The sequence below is a fragment of the Mchenga conophoros genome, linkage group LG15 (genome assembly GCF_057382185.1).
Source record: "Mchenga conophoros isolate Kocher_MC1m ecotype Shallow Benthic linkage group LG15, M_conophoros_male_GT1.1, whole genome shotgun sequence".
NCBI classification, from domain to species: Eukaryota; Metazoa; Chordata; class Actinopteri; order Cichliformes; family Cichlidae; genus Mchenga; species Mchenga conophoros.
This window is the reverse complement of record NC_140540.1, coordinates 26,721,549-26,732,931: the sequence shown is the minus strand read 5'-3', so window position 1 is coordinate 26,732,931 and position 11,383 is coordinate 26,721,549. Positions and strand designations below refer to the sequence as shown.

At 42.5% G+C, this 11,383-nt stretch overlaps 1 protein-coding gene across 1 annotated transcript; it reads left to right on the top strand.

The window, feature by feature from the left end:
* The first annotated feature begins 3,504 nt into the window (after positions 1–3,504).
* cpsf3 (cleavage and polyadenylation specific factor 3) lies at positions 3,505–11,119 on the top strand. Its single transcript, XM_085245973.1, has 18 exons — positions 3,505–3,701; positions 4,123–4,186; positions 4,270–4,367; positions 4,465–4,593; positions 4,898–5,075; positions 5,543–5,632; positions 6,388–6,538; positions 6,622–6,797; positions 6,876–7,034; positions 7,373–7,519; positions 7,818–7,970; positions 8,053–8,161; positions 8,259–8,357; positions 8,728–8,822; positions 9,175–9,262; positions 9,348–9,414; positions 9,569–9,665; positions 10,931–11,119. Exons 1-18 carry the CDS (start codon positions 3,631–3,633, stop codon positions 11,018–11,020), a joined length of 2,061 nt encoding a protein of 686 aa, XP_085102099.1. The 5' UTR covers positions 3,505–3,630; the 3' UTR covers positions 11,021–11,119.
* The last annotated feature ends 264 nt before the right edge of the window (positions 11,120–11,383 follow it).

Sequence of the window (11,383 nt, the reverse complement as noted above, 5' to 3'; positions counted from 1 at the left end):
TAAGTTGCTGATTTTCATCATTATTATCATCATTTTAGCTTTCTCTTATTTTTTTTTTTTATTGTAATAGCTTTTAAGAAAGGAATTCATTCAACATTTTTTTTTTATCAAATAACTTTTTTATTTTTTAACAGTAGGCATTTCAACACTTTGTATTTAAAAAGTGAAAATAAACCAGAAATTTAGATTTATACCATCACAGCCAAGTTATAGAATATGCCTTTATGTATTTAACACCACAGAAACAAATGTGTTCAATTGGTAAAAAATCTACTTAGAAAACATTTTGTTGCAGTAATACTTCCATGCAAGTGTTCAGTAAATGTTAACTTTCAATGCCTACCAAACTTTACAAGATCTTGCATCTTTCTATTACACAATGCAGCAAACACCTTTAAGATCAATTTTACACATACAGGATTCAAAACACAATGGTTGCAGTCTTATGGTTAGATCCACGGGTGTACCGGTTACTGATGATGGCAGTTTTCATCACCTGCCTTAAGTTCTTCAGTGTCCTTGTAAAGCAAATTTTAAAAAATAGGTTAGTGAATTATAGATTAGACTTTTATACTTACTGAATCTTAATGAATTCAGATGATCAATGGATACCCCCCCCCCCCCCCACACACACACACACACACAATGCTGAATTACTTACACCAAACTCCAAAACTCCATGAAGAGGTCCTCGTCCTTCTCTCCAAGGAAAGTGATAAGGCAGCAGATGGCTACTTCTCTGCATGTTTCAATTGTATTGTGCTATTTAAGAAAAAATAAAGTATGAGTATAAAATACATGGGTGACTGCCAACAAAGTTCATTTCAAAGCTACCCAAAGTCTAAATAGTTGTCCTACCTCAAGAAGCATGTCCTTGATCTGCCTGATTCTCACTCCCTTAGCTCCTCCCCTTGATAAAATGACATCCATCAGTTTTGGGGTGCAATGGTCAAGTGTAGCCATTCAAGGCTTACAGTGGTTATTCTCTTGAACTCCTCCTGTATCTGTAGACCACACAAACAGAAGAATTAAACCTTGCAGACTATTAGCTATACTGCATTAATGAATGCTGTAATACATTATTTAAAGAGGATAGATGTGATCTAAGGCTACCCCAAGTTTTGAGGGAACAAAAACAATCTTGGTGAAGACAAGGGAGACTTCCCCACCATAACCGTGGTGTAATCTGTAATGTTTTAGCAACCCTGTTTTTGCAGAGGTTTCGAATTTACACATTGTTCACTCCCAGCCCATTTTGTAAAAAATGTGTCCCAGTTTAACAAAGCACTAATGACCCCAGATTATCACACTATACTAACTGCTTACATAAAGTCTTAATATTAAGTAGATTCACATAGCCTATGCCAGAATAATGCTATTGGAATGACATTAACAATATTTCACACAATCTGATTTTTTTTTAAAAACAAACAAAAACAAAGATAGCTACAGCTCTTAAGATCAAGAACAATACTTACTTTAAGCTGTATCACAATACTAACCAAAATCATTTACAATGTAATATTACGTATAGGTCATGCAAGTTTTATAAAGACATAAAATAGGTGAGCCAGATGGAAAAAAGAAGCCTCTAGGTTATCCCTCTGACAAAACTATTCACAGTTTAAGGCTTCTAATTTTGGTAAAAAGAAAAACAAAATCAGCCTATGGTCGAAATTAGATTGCACTGTGTAGCAAAACTTTAACCACGCTTTTCCTAGCCACAGTTGCACTCTCTAGCTGAAGACTTTTGTCAAATGAAACTTTATAAGTCTTATCCTCTGCTGTGCTAAAGTTTAGAATGGCTAGCATTAGCTACATGTGGTAGTGCAAAGTATTTCCTTATCTGTATGAGCATCACATCATACACAAATCCACTACAGGTGACTAGCACAAATGCTTTGCTTTGGTAGAACTGTTATTTGTAAATGAAATGTTACTTACCTTGAAATGTCTTTTACAAAAGCTTGCACCATGCAACCCAACATGTGTGAATTTGCCCGGGCTAGTTAAGTCGGTAGGGGAGGGAATTTGAAATCAGAAGTTACAGTGGAAAAAAAATAAGTTATCTATTCAATTTCTTTAAGTAATTACAACTTGAATTTTATTTTGAACCCACTAACATTGGGATTTAATTTCAAATTACATATAAAATTAATTTAATGTAATTACCAACATTATTATTTCAACACAACCCAAAAAAATAAAGTTTGCAACTTAGAAGGTCTATCTTAATCAATAAATTAGAATTTTTATGTTGCAGCCATGGATTTAATCAAGTGGTGGTAAAAGGCCTGATGAATTACTTAGTCAAAGAAAGCACTCCTGTTCTGAGATGGACCTGTAAAGCTCTTTGTCAGCGCTGACACGTGAAATAGACTAATAACTGGGAGATGATGAATCGATACACAAGAGAAAACTGACAAGGACACACAGGATGAACAAACTGTGAAAACTAAACGGCATTAAAAAAAAACCCAAAAAGGCATTTCCAGGGGAACAAATAGGTTTTGAAATGAATAAAAACAGAAAACATGTCAAAATAAAAAGCTGGTGTAAAACAGCTGAGGAAAGAACAACGTGGTTCTATAAACAAAGTGGTTCACACAAAAATACTCAAGTTCAGTCTAAACGTTTCCTTTAGTGCATAAAAGAGTTTCTCACTTCGAGACCTGAAAGCAGCTTCGGAGCTGAGGACTTTACTAAGAGCCGAGTTTAACACAAACAGCTTTTCGCTGTGAGCTGTTCGGTGTCCGTTTTTTCCTACATCACTCTTTCTAAACTTCTCAAATCTGTTAAAGTTACTGCATCACTCTATTTATACAAACTCGAATTATCCTGGATCTTTTCAAATTAATAGTCCTATAAAGTCTCGCTGGTCAAAATAACTTTCTTGACAGAGCTTTTATTGTGAAACATTTTTAAGAACTTGTATGAAATTCAAACTGTTTCCACCTTTTATTAGAAAACGATCAATAATATTCATGCCATATCTGTGGCTCTGATGTTCATCCTGATTATTCTAGAAGAAAATCAGTGAGGGGGGAAGCATCAGCGAGCAGAGCAGGATGCATTTTGTCAATGTTTTTATGTAAACCATTTGTTTTTATTTATTTATTATTGTTTTTTAATACCTTGAGTACAAAATATTTAAATACTCAAATATAATACACAAAAACATAGTCATGTATATGATTTTAAATTTAATTAAAGCCAATTTATAGAATGAATTTGTTTAAAGAGTTTTAAAATCTCCTAAATTAAAAGTGCATAGACTTAAAGAGCAAAGATACAAAAACGAAAATAATTTTTGTTTGTAATTATTAGTAGTATATATTTAGTTAATAATTAATTTGAGCATTTATTGATGAATACTATTTATTTATTTGATACATATTAATCTGATTTTTTTTTTTAAATATATTAGATTGCTTTAAAGCACACTTCTCCTCCGGGATTCATCGCGGAACAAAAAGTTAGGACTAATGTTACTACACGGAAAGATTTCACTGGGGACCGGAAGTTACATATTAGTAAACCTTGTGGAGCCGCTGTTGATAGCAGGTGGCTAACTAACGGAGTGATGACGGAGTTTGTTTGTTTGTTTTTCGGCGTGTGGAAGTAAACAACATGGCGGCTAAACGTAAACCCGACGCGACGGTTCCGGCGGAGGAGAGCGACCAGCTGCTGATCCGCCCGCTGTGAGTTTAAGGCAACTTCAGCTTCTTTCTGTGTGCGGGCTCCCCCTCCTCACAGAACTACATTCAGAAAATCACTCATTCAGGGTTCATAAATAAACTATAAAACGCGTAAAACACACAACTTAAAAAGGTCCGCGGAAGTTTCCAGTGAAGCGCTTTGATTCAGAACTCATTTAACAACACTTAAAATCTGAAAAGATCTCCCTGCCAGCTTCGACACAGCTGATAATTAAATATAAGGTCGTCTGTCAGTGCATATTTAATCTTATGAGTGTAGTCATGTGACTCCAATTCTTTCAGGGTTTTGCTCTTTTACAAATAAAAATTGACTGATTTTTGAATGGAGTTTGGTTTAAAGTGAGTTTGAGCTGGATGTTGGGGTGAGGTGTGGAGTGTGGTTTCAGTGTGTGTCTATGTGCAGGGGGGCCGGTCAGGAGGTGGGACGGTCCTGCATCATCCTGGAGTTCAAAGGAAGAAAGATCATGGTGAGATAGTGAATATGAACCTTCCAGCTGTGAACGTGAAGCCTCAGTGTGTGTAAAGGTCTGTGTCTCTTTGTGTGTGTCAGCTGGACTGTGGGATCCATCCTGGTCTGGAGGGGATGGACGCTCTGCCCTACATTGACCTGATCGACCCAGCTGAGATCGACCTGCTGCTCATCAGCCAGTGAGTTCACAGCCTCCGAGTGGTCACATGACTGCCTGCAGCATGATGATACTGATGTACCGCAGATGTTTATGCTGACTCTTCCTCCTTCCATCAGCTTCCACCTGGACCACTGTGGCGCTCTGCCCTGGTTCCTGCAGAAGACCAGCTTTAAAGGTCGGACGTTCATGACACACGCCACCAAAGCCATCTACCGGTGGTTGCTGTCCGACTACGTCAAAGTCAGGTGAGACTCGCCGGTAGACACGTTGACTCTGAGAATGTTTTTAACGGTTTAATAAGAGTGTGGGCGAATGCTGGTGAGCCTCACTTTTGGGTTACCTCGAACGAGCAAAGGTCAGTGTCAGGTCAGTGATAAGCAGCTTTAAATTAAAATAACAAGACATCCAAAGGAGGGTTATTTTAAACTGGAGTAATGCAAACCTGCTGTAGGAGTTGTGAAGCAGAGGTAAGTGCTGTTTGCCGTCAAAGACGCTGCTGATGAGTTGCTTAGAATCTTTGACGCTTGATTGTCTGAATCGTGTCTGCAGTAACATCTCAGCTGATGACATGCTGTACACGGAGACCGACCTGGAGGACAGCATGGAAAAGATCGAGACCATCAACTTCCACGAGGTGAAGGAGGTGGCTGGCATTAAGTTCTGGTGTTACCACGCCGGCCATGTCCTCGGAGCCGCCATGTTCATGATCGAGATCGCCGGCGTCAAGGTGAGTTCTTCAGACATTGATCCAGCCTCCTCTGAGTGTTTGCGCCTCTGTGGGCGTGTTGCTACATGTACACACTCAGAGTTTTTATGGACATTTAGTTGCAGTTTAAAAACTACAGTTCAGATTCTTTGACCTTTTTTTTAATCACTGCAGCTTGTTAAGAAATAAAGACGCTGCAAGAACTGAAAATAAAGGTGAAATAAGTTCCTGTGACTTCATGTGAATACGATGAGGGCGAGGCTGTCTTAGACACATGATCAGTGGGGTGATGCTTTGTCGCATCGCAGTCGGGTTTTTCTGCGTTAAACAGCAGAGAAAATGTGCTGGTGTGTTCCAAAACTATTGTCTCTCCGGAGGGACCACCTCAGACAGGCACTTTGTTTTTGTGAATGAGTGAGTTTACTGAGGACAGCATGGCCACAGCTGCTAATCGCGCATGGTGTGTGTGTGTGTGTGTGTGTGTGTAGCTGTTGTACACAGGTGATTTCTCCCGTCAAGAGGACAGACACCTGATGGCAGCAGAGATCCCAAGCGTGAAGCCGGACATCCTCATCACAGTGAGTGATTCTGAAATCAGAAATCAACTGTTCAAAGTTTATGGCAGCTTTGCTTGATCCGTCGTTCATAATAATCCTCCTTTATCTGATTCTGGGCTGGTTTGTCCTCTTTTAGCTACGCCCAGTTTAAGCCTAATTTCTCCTGATTGGCTGCCTCACAGAATCCACATATGGGTGGAGCATCTCAGTGACATCATCCAGATCCAAGAGTAGAAAAAAAAACTGATATTTTAGAGCAGCCTGAACTTCACAGGGATCAATTTACTTCTGAGGTCATCGTTAGAAACATCGACCACAGAAACGTGACAGAAGAAGAAGAAGAAAGTGTGTACTTTATTGGTCCCCGTGGGGAAAATCCCTCTCTGCATTTAACCCATTCACTCAGTGAAGCAGTGGGCAGCCATTGGGCGCCCGGGGAGCAGTGTGTAGGGACGGTACCTTGCTCAGGGGTACCTCAGGGTAGCTGTTCAGGGGAATCGAACCCCCGACCTTCCGATCATGGGGCCACCACTCTACCTACTGAGCTATCCCTGCCCAGGAAACGGAGTAAAACCATGAATGAGGTGTAACCGCCTCAAATGTCTGTAAGATCTGACATCTCCACATGATCCCGTGTGTGGAGATCACACCCTAAAGGTGAAACCTGGAGCTGCAAACACCTGCTGTTACTACATCATGTGACTGCTAATCTTGATGCAACTGTGATGAATCAGCGAGCCAAGCATACTCAGTAATGTTTCCTGCTCTGCGTTCAGGAGTCGACCTATGGCACTCACATCCACGAGAAGCGTGAGGAGAGGGAGGCTCGTTTCTGCAACACCGTCCACGACATCGTGAACAGGGAGGGCCGCTGCCTGATCCCTGTCTTCGCCCTGGGACGGGCTCAGGAGCTGCTCCTCATCCTCGGTGAGGTCTTCTCTCGGTCTCCTCTGCCCATGAGCCCGGCTCCGACCCTATTGACCTCTGATCTGCTCGTGTTTTTGATCCAGACGAGTACTGGCAGAACCACCCGGAGCTCCACGACATCCCTATCTACTACGCCTCTTCTCTGGCCAGGAAGTGCATGGCTGTGTACCAGACCTACATCAACGCCATGAACGACAAGATCCGCAAGGCTATCAACATCAACAACCCCTTTGTCTTCAAGCACATCAGCAACCTCAAGGTCAGTGAATGCAGTCCGTGGGTTGTCAGTTGGCTCATATCATTATACATGCAGGATTTTTACATGTGTGTGTTTCAGAGCATGGACCACTTCGATGACATCGGTCCCAGCGTGGTGATGGCATCTCCTGGTATGATGCAGAGTGGCCTGTCCAGAGAGCTGTTTGAGAGCTGGTGCACCGACCGCAGGAATGGCGTCATCATCGCCGGATACTGCGTGGAGGGGACGCTCGCCAAGGTGAGGTCAGCTTGGACTATTTTAACTGTGGAGTCAGGAAACTGCCCTGAAGGACAAACCTGAGTGAGCCTGCTTCTGAGGCTTTTCCAACATTTTCCCGTTTCTGAGTGGAAAATGTTTCCTGAGAGTCTGATTTTCTTTTCGGGGAGTGGCGGAAAGCCCAGACCTGCAGATCTGCTCTGATTTAAACCGTCTGTGTCAGGGTTTAGGCATTAATAATAAGGCAACAGTGCCCCCATCAGGCCAGAGTGAAAATGACACAATCATTTAAAGCCTTCAGAGAGCCGAGTTTCTTTCCTGATTCCTTCGAGGTCTAACGGTTTGTCTGCGTTTCTCAGCACATCATGACAGAGCCCGACGAGATCACCACCATGTCGGGTCAGAAGCTTCCTCTGAAGATGTCGGTGGACTACATCTCCTTCTCAGCTCACACAGACTACCAACAGACCAGCGAGTTCATCAGAGCTCTCAAGCCTCCTCATGTGGTAATCAGATTTATTCACTCACTCTCAGCTTATCAGTAAACAGATGACAGCGTTTCAAAAGTGCTAAAATTGTAGCAGCTGTATAATTGTTAATCATGACTCAGTCCAATCGCTCAGCAGAGCAGAGATCATCTAATGAGAGTAAGACGTCTGTGCGCTGTGGACCTTCGCATGCAGCTTCAGTCCTGGACCTGGAGTTTTTCTTTGTTGCTCTACTGACTGAAACTGTGCACAGCACTCGGTCTGATGTCGGGAACAGGTGAGTTTAGTTTAACGTGTGCTGATCCTGGGTCTGCAGATTCTCGTCCACGGCGAGCAGAACGAGATGGCGCGTCTGAAGGCGGCGTTGATCCGCGAGTACGAGGACAACGATGAGGTCCACATCGAGGTGCACAACCCGAGGAACACCGAGGCCGTCACGCTCAACTTCAGAGGAGAGAAACTGGCCAAGGTCCTCCTGAAAACCATCCGCAGCTTTAAGCGTGTCTCGTTTCACCTTCTGCCACCTTAACTCCCAGCATCCTCTGCTGCAGGTGATGGGCTCCCTTGCCGACAAGAAGTGCATTCAGGGTCAGCGGGTCTCTGGGATTCTCGTCAAACGAAACTTCAACTATCACATCCTGTCGCCCTCCGACCTCTCCAGTCAGTAACTCAGTTTACCTGCACTAATTATTCCAGCCTGATGCTGGTCCCTGAACGCATCGCCTGTTGCTTCCTGACATTTGTGCTCTCTGTACAGACTACACTGACCTGTCGATGGGCATGGTGACTCAGACGCAGGCCATCCCATACACCGGACCCATCTCACTGCTGGTCAGCCAGCTGAGAAACCTCGCAGGTAAGAAAGCAGCAAAGCTCACCTGGACTCACCTGACTCGGGTCATCCAGAGTAAAACTTAAGCTGGCTCCTCCCATTACCGGAAGTTTTGTGAGGCGATGCATTAGAAATATTTAATGGGATCTTTGGTCGTGAATTTTTCTGCATGTCAGACTTGATGATACGTGGGCTTAAAAATGTTCATGTTAGTTTCTGAAGGTGTTTCACCTCCATCAGGACGTTTACAGAGAATGATGGAGACAATGTCTTTACAATACAAAGCACCTTGAGGCAACTGTTGTTGTGATTTGGAACTATATAAATAAAAGTGAACTGAAGTTTAATTGAACACGGTCCACAGAGCGTTCATGAGCTGCTCTTTGTGTTTCAGGCGATGTGGAGCAGGTGGAGGGAACTGAGAAAATCACCGTGAGAATCTTTAAGAGCATCACGATGGTTCATGAAGCCAGCATGGTGCTGCTAGAGGTCAGACACACACACACACATACACTACAGCCCATGTGAGCAGAGGTGCTGTGATTTCGTACAGCCTTTGTTGTTCATGGATGCAGCTTCAGTGCTCTGTCTGAAACAAAATGTTCAGATTTATTTCAAACAGGAACTCACTGATTGGAGGAAAATTAATTTTGCTTCATATTTAAGCAGCTGTTGAAGTTTTTTTAATTTCAGATCTTTTGTTTCTTTGTTGTAAATTTGTTTTTTCGTTTTTTTTTTAAAGTGTTACAGATCCAGAATTTTACCAATTAGTTCACTAATTTCTGTTTCATTTTGCCATCATTGAAGTAAGTAAGTGTTTCTTCTTGATTTGTTTCCTCAGTGGATCGCCAATCCGCTCAATGACATGTACGCTGACGCCGTTGCCACTGTCATCCTCGAGGTCCAGTCCAACCCCAACGCCCAGAAGTGTCAGTAAACACAGTACGGCAGTTTGAAGTGCAATGTTTGGGGACAGTGCAGAATCTGTAACATCTGTGTGTTTGTGTGTTTCAGTTGTGGAGGGGAAGAAGGAAAGTTTCGACATGGACGTGTTTGTGGAGAGGCTTGCGCTCATGCTGCAGTGAGTCGCTGCTACACACAGACATGTGCACACACAAACACCACACACACCGACACACACAGACCCAAGAAAGGATTTCATTTCTAACTTAGCATTTTCAAAATTTTCAAAGTAAAAGTCCCCAAGTGGTAGACTAACTTGTATTGTGTTGCAGCGACATGTTTGGGGATGACTGCGTGAATTTCAAAGATGGTAAAAACCTCAGCGTGACCGTGGACGGCGTCACAGCGTCAGTAGACCCAGAGACCAGAGTGAGTATGAGGAGTGGGCAGAGTTAGACCTTCTGACAGAACACAAAACTCTGACCTTTAGCACAGGGGGCTGTGCAGTTTAAGCTGCATTAAGGTCATGTGACATAAATCTGGTGTTAAGGATCATTTTGTTTTAAATCCTCAGACTTCCTGTTACAGAACCCGATCTGTTCATGAAAAACCTGAAAGTATGGGTACTTCCTGTTCCCGCTGCAGGGCTTTATGTTAAGTTTAAACCTCAAAGCATGTAAATAAGAGACGGCGCCTCTGAGATGTCATTGGCTGAAGTTCTGTCAGGCTGCACTCACACAGAGAAATTACCTGACCTTCATGCGACTGAGATCAGCTCTGATCAGTCATTATTACATCATGACGGCATAAAAGTTGTTGGGTTGAGTTGACAGTTGCATGCTCTCTGTTCATGATGACACAGATTAACTGATAAATCAGGGAACATCAAAAGTCTGTGTCCATCTGAAAACCAAAATTCACTTTAACTTCATACATTCAGAGATCTGAAACAGATTCTTCCACAGATAACAAACACAGATCCTCGCCAACCTTGCTTTCATATAGGAACACACCCAGTTAGCAACCACTGGAGTCCCCAGTTGTAAAGACTAGTTAGTTGCACTCAGACCGATTGCAACTCATTGACAAACTGGCTTTCTACTAAATCTGATGCTTATCATTTGTAAACCTTAAGCAGTCTGTGTGATTGCAGTGACTCTGACCTCCCAGCAGGCAGCTGTGCAGTTTCCATGAGACTGAAAGTCAGCTGCTGAACAGGAAGAAAACTTCAGTGCAACTGATTTTTTTTATTTTCTCTGGAGTCCAAAATGTGTGAGGAATTGGGGGGGGGGGGGGGGATGTGTAGCACACATGTGATTTTTTTCTGTCTGTGTTCAGACAGCAGTATTGAGTGAATGCTTCATGATACCGTGATACACAAAATATCCCTGTAAAGCTCGCCTTCTCTCATTTCAAAAGCACCTTGAATTTTCTTTCTAACACACACAGTAACATTTAAAGAGCGCCTGTAAGGTAAAGCCTGTAAAGGGCTAAACTGAACTCAGACTTGCTCAAGCTTATTTTCTCAGACTACTATACAGTCACAGTCAGTGCTACTGAGCTTAACTTACAGTTGCTTCCTGGTTATGTGTGAAATTAATAGTTTCACATATGTTATTTATGCAAGTATTTTGTTTGTTTCTGTAGAAAATGATGTAATACCCTTTATTTGACCTCTGTGTGTTACTCTGCAGTTGGTGTCATGCGCAGAGGACGAGACTCTAAGGGAGATGATAGAAGTCGCTGTCCATCGGCTCCATGACGCCCTAAGCCCTGCTTTCTGACAGGCCACAGTGATGTCACAGGGGATGCTTTTGTACCGATTTCCTATAAAAATGAATGCTTCTTTTTTTTATGTGTAAAATAAACTTCAGTTGAGTTTCTCAGTCTGTTTCCTTTAGACCATCAATGCCTCCGATGGCCGCTTTAAAAAGGTTTACACTTATTTCAGTCATGCTGGCTTATTCTGGATACATAAAACATCATCTCCAATGGTGTTCTGCAGATCTGTTAGCTGTAGCTTCACAGCCTCAGACACTGACTTTATGTAACAGATGGACATTTGTAGACCACATTTGAACAAGAGGGTGGAGTGCTAGGTGATCAGCTATTCCACAGGCACAGATACCTGCTAATTAGTGCAGTAT

Coding starts and splice junctions, on each gene's coding strand:
- cpsf3 (XM_085245973.1), top strand. CDS start 3,631: ATGGCGGCTAAACGTAAACCCGACGCGACGGTTCCGGCGGAGGAGAGC. Junction 8,358..8,727: donor CCAGCTGAGAAACCTCGCAG/GTAAGAAAGCAG, acceptor TTTGTGTTTCAG/GCGATGTGGAGCAGGTGGAG. Junction 9,263..9,347: donor CAACCCCAACGCCCAGAAGT/GTCAGTAAACAC, acceptor TGTGTGTTTCAG/TTGTGGAGGGGAAGAAGGAA.